The 14497-nt window shown below is 39.2% G+C and overlaps 1 protein-coding gene across 4 annotated transcripts in view; it reads left to right on the forward strand.

Annotated features, from left to right (window-relative positions):
• The first annotated feature begins 11042 nt into the window (after nt 1-11042).
• The window catches only part of LMBR1 (limb development membrane protein 1), a 58089-nt gene continuing 54634 nt past the window's right edge, over nt 11043-14497 (forward strand). For all 4 annotated transcript variants that reach the window (XM_083376714.1, XM_083376715.1, XM_083376716.1 and 1 more), the window contains exon 1: nt 11043-11330. In XM_083376714.1, the coding sequence (XP_083232840.1) occupies nt 11268-11330 (63 nt within the window). In that variant the 5' untranslated portion in view covers nt 11043-11267. The remainder of the gene's footprint in view (nt 11331-14497) is intronic.

Below are 14497 nucleotides of genomic sequence, written 5' to 3' on the forward strand. Positions count from 1 at the left end.
TAAAGTTTTAATTTTAATACTTAAAGATGATGTACACGTGTTTATCCCAAGCAAGTTTAAACTCAGTTACTGATGACTGAACCACTGGAAGTTAGTTCCAAGCTTCCCCTACTCCCTTCTGTGAAATAATACAGGTAGTCCTTGAGTTACCACAACTGAGCCCAAAATTTATGTTGCTAAGTGAAATATTTATTAAGTGAGTTTGTGATAGCTTTAGGAGGTAGTGATAGTTCCTAAAAACAGATTTCAAGAATTTTGCAAAACCAAGCAAAGACAGAATGCAAAGAATGTTCCCGTTTCAAGTTTCACTTATCTCTCTTAGTAATAAGGTATTGCTAAAAAATTTGTAATTTTGACTTCACAGCACATGGAATGAGGACTGCCAAAAATACAAGTTTGTTTCACAACAGCAGAAGGATGTAAGAACACATTGCTAACACCTGAAGAATAGTAAGATGTTTATTTTAGCTTTATTAATTTTACAGATCCTTCTGATTGTACATCACAACAAATCGGGGATAGTCCTTGAAAACATGGATGTACTGGGCCACTTAATATGCCCACTGAACAGTTGTATGATGCCTAAGAAAAAACAAAATGGAATATGAAGCAGTTAAATAATTCAAATGTAGAAAAAGAGTATGTCAAAAGAATTATAGACCTATTTATTTAATGCCTATGCACTAAATGTATTACTAAAAATGCTGAACAAGGAGAAATAGAAATTGGAATTAAAATTGCTGGTAGAAACATTAATAACCTCAGAGATGCTGATAATATTACTTTGATGGCTTGAAGAAGACCTAAGCCAACCCAATACAATTAAGCATAGAAGGTCAAACAGACTTGTATCTCCTTAGGGTCAAAAATTCACAGGGGCAATGCATTTTTGTAAAAAATGGAAGGCATTTGAAAAAAAGACCAACTGAAGATGACATGGCTAGATAACATCACTGATGACACAAGAATGAGCTTGCAAAAGAACTTAATTATAGACACACATTCCTGGTAAAATGATGTTTCTTGGGAACTGAGGTCAAAAGTGATTGTACAGCAAGCTCATCCTTCCTATTAATATATGATTCCAAATTGGATTGTTTTATTAGTTCTAACAAAACAAATTATTTTATAAGGTTGCAAGATTTCATTTGATATATAGATTAACATGTCATTATTCAAAAGTTGCAGATTTATTTCTTCCCCAAACTTAATTTTATTGAATGGGGAGTCACACAAAGCAAGTTATCATTTGAGGGAACCATAGCACTGCAAAATTTGAACTTTATAAAAAAGCATAATGTTTAATAGTGGCAAAATTTGTAGTATGAACTGCTGAATTGTTTGCTGAATTAACCATGATTTGTTATTTCTATTCTCCCCTTTTATTAAATTTATTTATTTATTTAGATTTATATACCGCCCCTCTCCGAAGGGACTCGGGGCGGTGTACAGGGCAATTAAAACACTATAAACAACACATAATATATAAAAATTAAAATGAGATTAAATCGAATAGCCCTAAACAATAAACACATTCTAAAATTTAATTTTTTAAAAAATTTAAGATCTAAAATCCCAATCCCTTAGTCCAGGCCGGCAAGTTCAAATAGCCAAGTCTTCAGGTTGTGGCGAAACGAGCGAAGGTCGGGAGCCATCAGGAGCTCAACCGGATGAACCTAGTATGCTTAAATATTTAATGTTATCCCCCTTTTTACCCATTAAAGTTCTCTTAAAGTGTTTCTTTTCTGAGAGATTGAACATCTTAAAGATGGGCTGGAATCTACATGAATAGAAAAGCAAGTCTGTTGGCTATAAAGCAAAGTTGTCTATCAACCTTGATGATTTCAGGTTATCTGGACTCTTAACTCCCAGAATTTCCCAGCTAGAATTCCCCAGCCAGAATTCTGGGAATTGAAGTCTACAAATCTTGAAGTTGCCAAAGTTGACAAACATTGCCATAAAAGATCAGCCAAGCAACAGTTAGCCTTCTTAAAGCCTATGTTTCTTCTGCAGGTTAACACCATTCTGATGCTATTTTGACAGCAAAGAATTGGACATTATTATTACATTACTCACAATTGCAATGTAACACTAAAGTAAGAAGGTTAACTTCTTGACAGAAGGAAGACAATCATGTCTGAAACATTTTAATTGAAATGGCAATTGTAAATAGATTCTCTCTGATTTATCATCACTCATTTGGTGACTTTTGAAGTTACAACTAAAAAAAAGTGGTTTATGACCTGTCCTCACACTTTTGACCATCGCAGTATCACCATGGTCAAATTTTGGGGGCTTTGCAACTAGCATTTATTTATGATGGGGCCACATGATCACCATCTGTGATCTTCCTAGCCAGCTTCTGATAAGCAAAGTTAATGGGAGGAAACGAGATTCACTTAATGATCACATGATGTACTTAACAACTCCAGTGATTTTCTTAAGACCAAAACAGCTTGTAAAATCTGTAAAATCAGATGTGGTTCCCTTAAACAATCACCTTGCCTAGCAATAGAAATTTTGGTCCCAATTGTGGTTATAAATCGAGGACTAACTGTAGGTCATCCTGGCACCTTTCTAAAATCTGCACACTAGCCCTGTTGCAAAGAAATAATCAACATAATGCATTGGTTAATGTGGCCTACATATTTACATATAAACATAATTTTTTAGCTCTAAAGACTGAATAGACCTTATCCATGCTCTAATTCTCCCAGACGTCAGTATAAATGTTTCCTGTGGATTAAAGCAAATCTATTTCCATTCTGGGAGAGGACCAAATCCTTTCAAAAGTCTTTCTCAAAAGAAATATGAAAGTAGCAATAACATAATGGGCCACAAGGTTAGAGTCCCCCATTAAATCTCATTTCTCAATAAACATATGCAGATTAAACTGAGATCATGTACAGAGATTGTTGTCAACAGTGTGATGGATGCCTTGCAGAACTTCCTCTCTTATGAGAACAAACATCTTGGAGGGCAATGTGTACTGCACAGTAACAATTGTTAGAGGTCTTTGTATTCTTCCCAGAACAATTGCAGAGGTATGTGTCTCGCAGAGAGTAAGTCTTTTGTCCTTCAGAATAGGCCTCTGATGAAGATATCTCATGAAACTGCAAACTAACAATTATGTGACTTGCAGCTCAACAAATTTTGCTTTCTTATCAACGCTGAAAATTAGGTTTGAATCCACATGAAGCTGAGGGAACCGTAGGTTTATACATTTCTAATCTTATCTTCATAGAAGATAATAGTGATATATTGATCTGGTATGTAGTTATGGATCCAATTTACAACTTGTGAGCTTTTGATGATTTGAGGTGTCCTGCTGTCATAACACAACTGTACTATGAACTTGAGAAAATATATTTCTCCTACAAAAGTTACATAGCATCAGATATGGACTCAGCATGGGGACTATTTTTCTCAGCCATGGTCATCTATAAAGAAGGGCAGCACCACCTTATTGTTAGTTTCTCAAAAGGTAAGCCTGGTTTAGTGACTGCCATGTTAAATACCTGTTTGCAGCTACAATGGTGATGGAAAAGTAATTTTGCGACCAATTCTTTCTCCACAGGTCAGTAAAGCAAAGGAAAATCAGTGTAAGAGTAGAAACACAGTTGTGATTTCAAAGGCTTCCCTGAGTTTCTGCAACTAGTTGTGGTCACCTAGTTATAAGGAATACCTGTATTGAAGTAGAACTGAAAATATGATCAAGCTTTAAATGCTTCCCATCCAACGGAACAGTTCAAGGACCAGGAATGCATTGGGTGTATTATGTTAGTCTATATAAGCACAGAATTTAATGCCTTCTTAGTGATAGTTACATAGATAAGAAATAAGATAAAGGGCATTTATAATTGAATAGCTGATGAAGAAATGAAAAAAGGACATTGTTTTTGTTTTTGCTCCAGCTAACCTCCATATCACTAAACCTTCCTGTGTTGTCAGTTATCTCCTGCAGGTAATAGAAAATACAGGTAATCCCTGTATTGTTTAGTGACTTTAAAGTTACACTGAATAAAAAATGACTAACAGCAGATCTTGCAACCATCGTAGCATCACCATGGTCAAGTGATCAAAATTTGGGCTTTTGGTAACAAGCGTGTATTTAGGATCACCATTTGCCAGTCAACAAAGTCAATGGGGGATGCCAGATTCACTTAATAATCATGATTGCATGATTCATTTAAGATCTGCAGTGATTCCCTTAATAACCATGTCAAAAACGGTTGTAAAATGGAGTGTGACTCATTTAACAATTGCCTTGCTTAGCAATGGAATTCCTGGTCCCAATTGTGGTTGTAAGTCAAGGTCTGTCTGTATTTATTTCTGCTGGGATAGCCTTCCCTTTGGCTGGAAGGAAAGTAGATTCCCACAATGTGGGAAATGCATCTTTCTGAAGGCAATGCAAGAACGGTTTCTTCCTTACTGGATATTGTCAGATGTATATAGCCAAATTTTATTCTATGGGACTCAAACTTTGTATCAGGAATTGAACTCTTGGATCTTTGCTTTTTAGAATATGATATACACTGTGTTAAAATCAAGAGCCACATTCCAGGTAAAACCCATATACATGTGTATGAGATACTGCAACATGCATATTCTTCTTGCTGTCTGAGGGCTTAAGAAAAATTGGGCTAGATTTACCATTCTGACTGCATCCTTTTGCACTTGTCCATAATCAGTCAAAAGAACAAGCAGAAAGGATAGTCAGAAGAGTGCATGTTGAAAATAGAGGAATTTTATTAATATTCACTTAGATATAGGGAACACTACAGGTCTCATTCATTAAATGCTCTCTTCATATCAATGTTGACTCCAAAGTCCAATGGTTTTTTACTCAACCTCTGCAATTTTAAGAATGGTATACTTCAATTGCCAGAATTCCTCAGCCAGTATTTGGGGTGTGGGGGGGAGAATAAGTCATTAATTAATATTAAGAGCTGTGGCGGCGCAGTGGTTAGAATGCAGTATTGCAGGCTAATTCTGCTGACTGCCAGGAGTTCGATCCTCACTGGCTCAAGGTTGACTCTGCCTTTCAACTTCCGAGGTTGGTAAAATGAGGACCCAGATTGTTGGGGGCAATTTTCTGATTCTATAAACCACTTAGAGAGGGCTATAAAGCACTGTGAAGTGGTATTTAAGTGCTATTGCTATTGATTGATTTCAATGGATCTTCACTAAATATGGTTATATTGGGATATATCTAATTTATTTATTTAATTCACTTTATGCCAACTCAAACTGAGTCTGAACACTATACAATATGAGATCATTTAAAATCTAGTACAAACCAAAAACAAGATGGGACCTGGTCATTACATACAGATAAAACCATATATCACAGACACATTCAACAAGGGCCCCCATCCATGTTAACTCACGACCTGGAACATTCAGGTCTTTAAAGCATTATGGAATGTCAGACTCAAGCCTCAGGGCTGATCACTGAATTCCTCTTGAATTGTTAGAGGTCAGTTGTGTGACACTACAAAAGCATAAGATAAATGTTCAGTATGTACTTCATATCAAAGGTACTTTAGAAGTGATTAAATATTTGCATTAATTTATGCAGAGTTTCTCCTTCTGAAGCAACATAGCCTGCTTACTCAGCTAATTCTAGCAGATCTTCAATTAAATTCCATCAGTTTCTCCCTCAATATATCTTTGAGTGCTTTGGAATGAGTCACAGTCTAATTCAGATCTCCTTTTACAGCAATCTGACAAGAACCACACCATCTTGTCCTTTGCCTTTGGCAAAGTCACAGATGTGTCCTGACCAAAGGGGTGCCTTCCAAAAGAAGCTATAAATGGAGGAGTTGTGATACGGGGAATGTAAATGTGGAATGCAAATGTGTCAACAAGCTTAATTTAATACAACCTGTCCTTTAGTAAAGGATATATTGTGTTGACTTAGCCCAAAATGGCTGGCCTTCAAACCTAAAGTATGTTTTGCTCAATACCGACACATCTTAAATGTTGTCACAAAATGTTGCATGAATCATGGTTTGTTTAGTTAAGGTTCTGGAATAAATCACAATTAGCTGTGTTTGTGCAACTTGCTGAGCCACAAATTGTGACTGATAAATCCTATCATTTATATACTGGCTAGGTTCATAACGCACATTAAATCTAAACGATTATCCGATAGTGCTACTAGATGTTTCTCGCAATTTTACAGGTTTTTTTAAAATTTATAATATAAAACACAAAAAAGCAAAAGCAAATAGTAGGAAAAATAAGGGAGGGAAAGGGGAAAGGAAAAGTTAGAAGAGAAGTGTGTGTGGGGGAAAGGTGTTTACTTCTGACTCCCTCTGGTGCAGTAGAATAAAACAGTAACATCAAACCTCAACTTTTTACTTTAACATAATAGGAGAAGCTAGCCATTTCTATAACATGGTTATTTAAAGGTAAGCATTTTCCCCTCCCCTGTGAGATGAGTACTCCCCTGCTCTAGGGGGCAGTACTCATCTCCGTTTTTTAGCTGAGGGAGCCAGCATTGTCCATAGACATTTGCAGCGTCATGAGGTTCACATGGGTCTATGGCGAGGCGCATAGAATGCTGTTGTTCTACGCTCATTTGCATGCTTTCAAACTGCTAGATTTGCAGGAAGTGGGGCAAATAACAGGCGCTCACCCCATTACTAACCCGGGCTAAGGGCTTTCTAGCTGACCAGTGTCTTTAACCGCTGAGCCATCTTACCCTCTGTTGGATGTCAGGTTAAGGTTATGGCTAAAAAAACCCCAAAACCAGTGAGAACCTCATAGAATGCAAGAGCTGTGCTCGCTGGGAATTACAAGAAAATCCAAAACATATGGAGGGCTCAGGTTGAGGATGGTGAGCTCAATCTCCTCTGACTACAGCAGGGGTGTCAAAATGCCGGCCCATGGGCCGGATGCATCATGGCAAAACAGCGCCCATCCCATTGCCAGCAATGGAAAAAAAGTTGCAATACATTGCGACATGTCACGTGGCACCTCTGAACTATAGGTACTCCTGAACTTACAATCATTCATTCAATGACTATTCAAAGTTACAATGGTGCTGGAAAAAGTGACTTAGGACAGGTCCTCAGAATTACAACCATTGCAGCGTCCACATGGTCACGTGGTCATGATCTGAGTGCTTGGCCACTGGCTTGCAATTACAATGGTTGCAGTCTCCTAGGATCACATGACCACCATTTGTAATCTTTTCATGGGTCTTCCAAAAAGCAAAGTCAATGGATTTTGGTTTCCAGTGAAAACTCCCTATAGCGCACAATGGGTTCACTTAATGATTGCAGCAAAAAAAAGCTAATAAAATCATGTCTGTCATGTGTTGACCACGGTTTTAACTTTAGTGGGCAGGCTCCATTCTGGTTGTTAGTTGAGGGTTATCTATGCTCCCCTTGCTATTTATACATTTCAGTGGAAGGATAACTTAACCACACATTAAGACATACATTTAACATTTTCATTTCCACTGAAATTGCAGTTTATTTCAGTGCATTTTTGCAGGAGCCACAGGTCTACTTCATATCATGTATGATGTCCAGAATCAAGGGATAAATGTACCATTCAGTTGAAAAGAACCATGCTTTTAGTTCCTTTAAAATCCTTTACAAATTGTCCAAATCACCCTCCCCACAAAAAAATCCAGGCAAAAATTGCAATGTTTAATATAGTAAATCATCTGATTACTCATCGTCAAATAAAAACGTATCTGTTACATGTAAACTCATTTGCTAAAAAAGTTTGAGTTTGTAAATGGAAGTTTTCTTTAAATGTGCCAGAAAATCAGGCACATGAACGATGGGAAACTGAAATGATGGATATAAATACTCTTTTTTGAATCAAGGCCAGAGATTGATTAAGATAATTACCACTGTAGCAACTGGCCACAAAACCTGAGACTTGGAAATAACTGCTTTATAAAAAAAATTAAGACACACGATTAGAATTTGGTGAATAAGTCAATTATTATTATTTCCTTCCCTTCAATCCTGTCCATTTCTCAGAGACTGCATGGATAGGTCCCTAAAATTATCTTGGCAAGGTTTTTTGTTTGCCATTGCCTCTTTCCTAGGACTGATTGGCCAAAAGTCACCCAAGGGGCTTCATGTTCATGATGGGGCTAGAATTCACGGTCTTGCACTTTCTGTGTCATTTGCATAGAACCAATTTCTTCTCTTTGGCCTTTTACAAAAGCCAACTTTTTGGGGTTTCCACACAACTTGATTCTTAATTCAGCTAAGGAATCTGATACATGGTCTACATCAAATAAAAAGCTGCAGTTTTGGTTTAAACTGTCCAGAGAATTGACTAGTAGTGTATCCATTCTACAGTATGCTTTTGAGAAGGCCTGTTCTCCTATACCCCATCCCCACCCCACCCCAATGACTAATTTATTTTGTTGCTTTGGAGAAAAGCATGAAATAGGAAACTTTTCAAACAGACGCTCTGGGCTAATTATTACAGAGCAATAGGTTAATATATTTGCAGAGAGAGCTGAGCTTTGAATAGAATATTATTGAGGCAGCCAACCTCAATTAGGCATAGATGGAATTTGGCTATTTTGACTGGGAATTGAAATTCTGGGAATTGAAATCTAACATATTTTGGAGTAGCTGCTACAAGGATGATCATGTTATGAGGACCTTAGCGCTCTCTGACCTTGGTTGTTTTCTTGCAGATGTTTCATTACTCATCTAGATAACATCACCAATGCTATAAAGGAGTTTGCAAACTCCACTGCTTTCTAGTACCGATGATGTTACCTAATTGGGAAATGAAACATCTGCAAGAAAACAACCAAGCTCAGAGAACACCAAGGACCCCACAGTTCAATCCTGACCTACAGATATTCTCTTCTTTGGTATCATCTTCAGTGTCATTTATGATAATACAACATTGGAGATGACATCCATGGTTCATCGTATTTTAGGGAAGTATGCTTAAACTACCCTTTATCTTCTCTTTGCACTCTTTCATTTTCTGGAGTGGATTAAAGCACACTAGTTGCACAGTTTAGCTTTCCATAATTATAAAAATTAATAACATAAAATAACTGGAAAATTATTCAAGCTGAACACTTCTCAGAATTGTTCATACTAAACAAATTACATATGCCAACATTGAACATGTGTTTAGATACATGGCAGGCTTATAAACTGTTAATCAAATGTTTCAACTGCTCTGCACAGGAATTCGCAATGACTACAATTCCTCTTTGCATTTTTAAAAGGTTGTCATTTTAAATTTATAGATTTTTACTACAATTGTTATTGATGGGGAACTGATGCATTTTCCATGCAATGGAAATTCAGTGGGGAAAAAAACATGGAAAGGGCCATTTTGTTTCAGGAAATGTACTATAAATCTCATTTTTTATGATATTTGAAGCTCTTACCCTGATGACTTCAGGGTCAATTTCCAAAGCATGTGCATCTAAAAGTAAGTGCAAAGATTTCTCTCTCTCTTATTTTGGCATGGAAAGTATTAAAAAGACAAAGAAATCCAAGACAAATCTTATTAGGAGCTCAGCATTTTGAATTCATGTAAAAACTTTAATCAAGCATACTTGAGAAAGAGATTTTTTTTGAAGAAAACATTGGCACAAGAGATTCTAAATTAGAATAGAAACATTGTATACAGTACAGCAGGGGTCCCCAACCCCTGTTCCGTGGACCAGTACTGGGCTGCAGCATGCCAGCAACTGGCAAAGCCCCATCTGTAGGATGCAGGCAGGACAGAAGACCACTCTTCCTCCGATCCGTGGAAAAACCTTTCCATGGAACCGGTCCCTGGTGCCCAAAAGGTTGGGGACCTCTGCAGTATAGTAAGTAGCTTTTGTATTTTCAGAGTTGGGGGCAAGGAGTACAGATAGTCCTCGACCTATAACCATTCATTTAGTGTCGATTAAAAATTACAAGATCATTGAAAAAAATAACTTATGATTGTTGCAGCATCCCAACAGCCATGTGATCACATTTTGTGCCCTGCTGATGAAGTCAATGGGGAAACCAGATTCATTTAACAACTGTAGTACTAATTTAAACAATGATAGTGATTTACTTATCCCAGGGGTAGGCAACCTTGGCTCTTTTATGATTTGTGGAATTCCTGAGCTCAGGAATTCTGGGAATTGAAGTCCGCGAGTCATAAAAGAGCCAAGGTTGCCTACCCCTGACTTATCCAGTGAGGCAAGAAAGGCTATAAAATGGGGTAAAACTCACTTAACAACTGCCTTGCTTAACAATGGAAATTTTGGGCTTGATTGTGGTTGTAAGTCAAGGACTACTTGAACACATCCCCACGTCTCTGAGTGCTAAACTACACTATCTATTAATATTTTAATTCTACAGCCTTCACCTTGCAGCACTCATGTCTGAAACATGGGACTAAATTTTTGGATTTCTCCTGGTAAACTGAGTCCACACACAACCTACGCTTTTTTTATGCTATGGGGCCCTATGCTACTTTTTACTTGTCTGCCATTGCTGCTCTTTGTCGGTCCACTTAAGAGCAGCCTCGACTGAAGAGGCGAATAGAATAGAATCTGAAAGGGACCTTGGAGGTCTTCTAGTCCAGCCCCCCTGCTCAAGCAGGAGACCCTATACCGTCTCTTACAAATTTACAAATTAAGAATTTGTCTGCTTTTGGCTTCGCATATTACAATCCTTAACTAATACACTTTACCTTCAATCTACCACTTATTTTCCGTAGCGCAAGCCTGGCGGACTTCTCGTCCACTGGCGCCTCGAAAGAAAGCCGAGCACGCCGCCTTAAGAGAGGGGCTCGCTCGCGCGCTTTCAGCGCCCCGCCGAGCCCCGAAGCTCCGCCTCATTCCTTACCATTGGTAGAGAGCGGGGGCGCCCCTCAGCCCCGCCCACCACGGACAGCGACTCCTCCCCCTTCGAGCCTGACAAGTCCCCGGGCAGCTGGTGCCCTTACAGCTTGTCAATCTTTGCGCAGGCGTAGTTTTCCCGTGAGAGTTCGTCCTCTCCGCCGCAAGATGGCCTGGCGCGAATAAAGGGGCGGGGCGGCGTCGGAACGTGAGGCCGTCCGCGGGGCTGCCGCCTTCACCGCAGTTGTTGTCGTCGCTGCCGCCGCCGCCGCCGCCGTCGTGAGTGGCGCCTTCGGCCCGAGCTTCGTCCCTCCCGGCCTGAGGAGGGTCCCGAACGCCAGGCGTCGCCCACCGGCCATGGTCTCTCGCTTGTTCCCTGGGAGGCAGGAGGCGCGGGGGCAGCAGCGGCCATTGCTGGAGGGGCTATGACAGGATGGACGCGGACGAAGTGAGCATCCGCGAGCAGAACTTCCACAGCCAAGTGCGGGAATACACGGTGCGTAGCCGTCCTGCACGGCGGGGCCGCCTTCAGCTCCACGGCTGCTCTCCGGATGCCCGTCCGCCCCTTGTCCCCGGCCGAGGCGGGGGCTGCGCTGCACCTGAAGCCACGGCCTGCCCGGGTGGGGAGGGAACGGGGCGAGGGGGCGCTTTTGGGAGTCACTTTCTTGCAAATTACACGGGACTGCTCGGCTTTGGGTCTTTCTGCCTTTTAAGGCGCTTTCCCTCTTCCCCGCCCTCCCCTTTAAGAAAATAGGTTCACCGCTTGTGTAAAGCGTTTATATTTTTTTTTCCCCTTGGCAGTTTTAATAATGCAGCGTTTCCCCTTGTGTATTGGTTGTGAAGGGAAAATGCAATAGGAATGTGATTACAGATCCTTTTTGTTGCTGTTCTATCCTCTGCAGGTCAAGATGTCCATTTCCATGCTCTTTTTGAGTCCTGGGAAGCCTCGTTTCTCGGGAGAAGCAGTCAAAACATAAGACTTCAATAGTTTCGCACTTTACAATTAAAGCGGGTAGAATTGAGAGTGGAGGACTGCAATCCTCCCAAAGCAGTTAGCATTGTACAGATATTCCTCGAATTATAACTACAAGTGAGCACGACAATTTCTGTTGCTAAGTGAAACAGTTGTTAAGTGGGTTTTGCCTCCATTTTATGACCTTTCTTGCCCCAGTTAAGTGAATCACTGGTTGTTTGTAACATGGTTAATTTATTTATTTTTTATTTTAATCCCATTTATATCCCGCCCTTCTCCGAAGACTCAGGGCGGCTTACAATCTAAAGCACAAATCAATGTGCTTAGCAATAGCCTTCATTCTATGTATATGCCAGCTTATTAGGGCTTTCGCCCCCCCCCAAGCGGCATTATTACAAAGTCAGCTTATTGCCCCCAACAATCTGGGTCCTCATTTTACCTACCTCGGAAGGATGGAAGGCTGAGTCAACCTTGAGCCTGGTGGGACTCGAACCTGCAATAATTGCAGGCAGCTGGTGTTACTTAAGGGGGCATTAGCCCACTGCTCCACCAAGGCTCATGTAATCTGGCTTCATTGACTGCTCCTCAGAAGATTGCAAAAGATCACATGACCCTGAGACATTGCAACTGTCATAAATACATACCAGTTGTAAGCATCCAAATTTTGATAATATAACCACAGGGATGCTGCAATTATGGTAAATATGAAAAACAGTCATGTCCCTTTTTTCAGTGCCAATGTAAGTTTTAACGGTCGCTAAATGAATGGTTGTAAATTGAGTACTACCTTTATTTCTAATAGATGTAAGACAACAGGCACCATCGGAAATGAATTTCAATGAATTTTACCACTGATAGACATTTGCCTCACAAACATAAATAATAGCAATTATCCTTTTGCCACAAGAAAACATGCTTTAGATGTATTTCTGGTACATATGGAAACTGAAAGGTGGTATATATGATGCAATCCTTTGAACTCTTTATACCAAAATTATGCGGTGCATGCTATATGTTTACAGCCTTAAGTTATAAAGTAATAAACGTGGGATAAACATCCTAAATAATTGTAAACTTTGGAAATCTATATAATACCAGGAATGGGGAATACAGATTACCAGATATATTACAATATTATGCCAGATTAAAAGAAATCATATATATGTAACTTTTCATATTAAAAATTTAGAGACCACCCATCACACCAGGCAACTCTGGTTAGTGTACAATTAAAGATTAAATACTGTATTTTTGTAGATAGCAGTTAAAACAGGAATATAATTAAAATGAAAAAGGCAAGGGTGGGCTTCAAGGCGCTAGCCAACCCAAAATTTGCCTATTTCTCTGCAAGCCCCAAGCAAATAATCAGAGCCAGGTATTCAAACTGTTCTTAAAGACCAGGAGAGTGGGGTTTCACTTCCTTTTGGGAAGGAGGCTATTCCAAAGGGCAGGACAATGGCAGAGAAGGCTCTCTTCCCCTACCCTGTTAGTCAAAATTGGTTCCTGAAAAGCTGGGTTTGAACCCTGGTTTAATTTAGTATCTATTTTTCATCTTCGTGTTAAATCGCTTTATAACATTAAGTGATTTGATGAACTCTAGGTCATCATTTAACTACTATCCAAATAAATAATCCATGATTTTCCTACTGGCACAATGGCTAAATGTGACTTTTTGTTCCCATACTATGCCTGTGGCAGATGCATTTCATTAGTTTCATAGGATTACATTATCTTTCACATTTCATTTTTCATCCAAAAGAGAAATGTAGGAGTTGTAATCCACTTTTCCTTTTACTATATTTATTTGTAAAAGTATATGCCACCTGTACCATTGTATATTAGCTTTTACTGAGCTGCCTGAAATTTAATAATACCATATGTTAATCATTACAGGCAGTTCTTGCTTAAGAATGGTAATTAAGAATGGCAACTCTGTTGCTAAATAGATAAAATACTATGTCATCTGACTGCACCAACTTACAATGTTAGATGCAACAGTCACAGTTGCTGTCATTAGGTGAAGCCTGTACACTCATAGGATCCTGTGGTCATTTGCTACTTCCTGTCAGTTTCCCCATTGACTTTGCTTGTCAAAATTTTTCAGTGAAGGTCAAATAGGATGATTATGTGATCGTGGGATATTGCAACTGTCATAATTGTGAACTGGTTGCCAAGTGCCCTAATCACAATCATGTGATTGTGGGGAGAGAGTAGTGTCCACAACTGAGGACCTGTCATATGTCCCCCTCATTTAGCATCGTCACAACTTTGAACATTTATTGAACGAGTGATCATTGAGGATTACCTTTATACCACATTGAATGGTATAACCATTAATTGCAAGTGTACGTAGTTTGTCTCATCTCCTTGATATTATATTGCGTGCTTTAAATCAGTTTCCTAATTCCTGTGTATATTGAGTTTTTCATTGTAATGTTACAGTGAATCATTCTGATTGGTTTTTGTTTTCCAACTTTGCGTTGTTTCACAGTGCACACAGTACATAGTGTATCACATAAGCTATTAAACATATATTTTCGATTCTTCTAATTCATGTTGCCATAAAGTTCAAAAGGAGAATCTGTGGACAAGCCGGTATAGCCTGTATTAAGCTATAGCTATGCCTCTCCCATTAGGTGTAACACCAAGTGAGCAAACAAAATGGAAGTGTGAGCAAATGGTACTTTTGC

This window comes from Vipera ursinii (genome assembly GCF_947247035.1).
Source record: "Vipera ursinii genome assembly, chromosome: Z".
In the NCBI taxonomy this organism is placed as follows: domain Eukaryota; kingdom Metazoa; phylum Chordata; class Lepidosauria; order Squamata; family Viperidae; genus Vipera; species Vipera ursinii.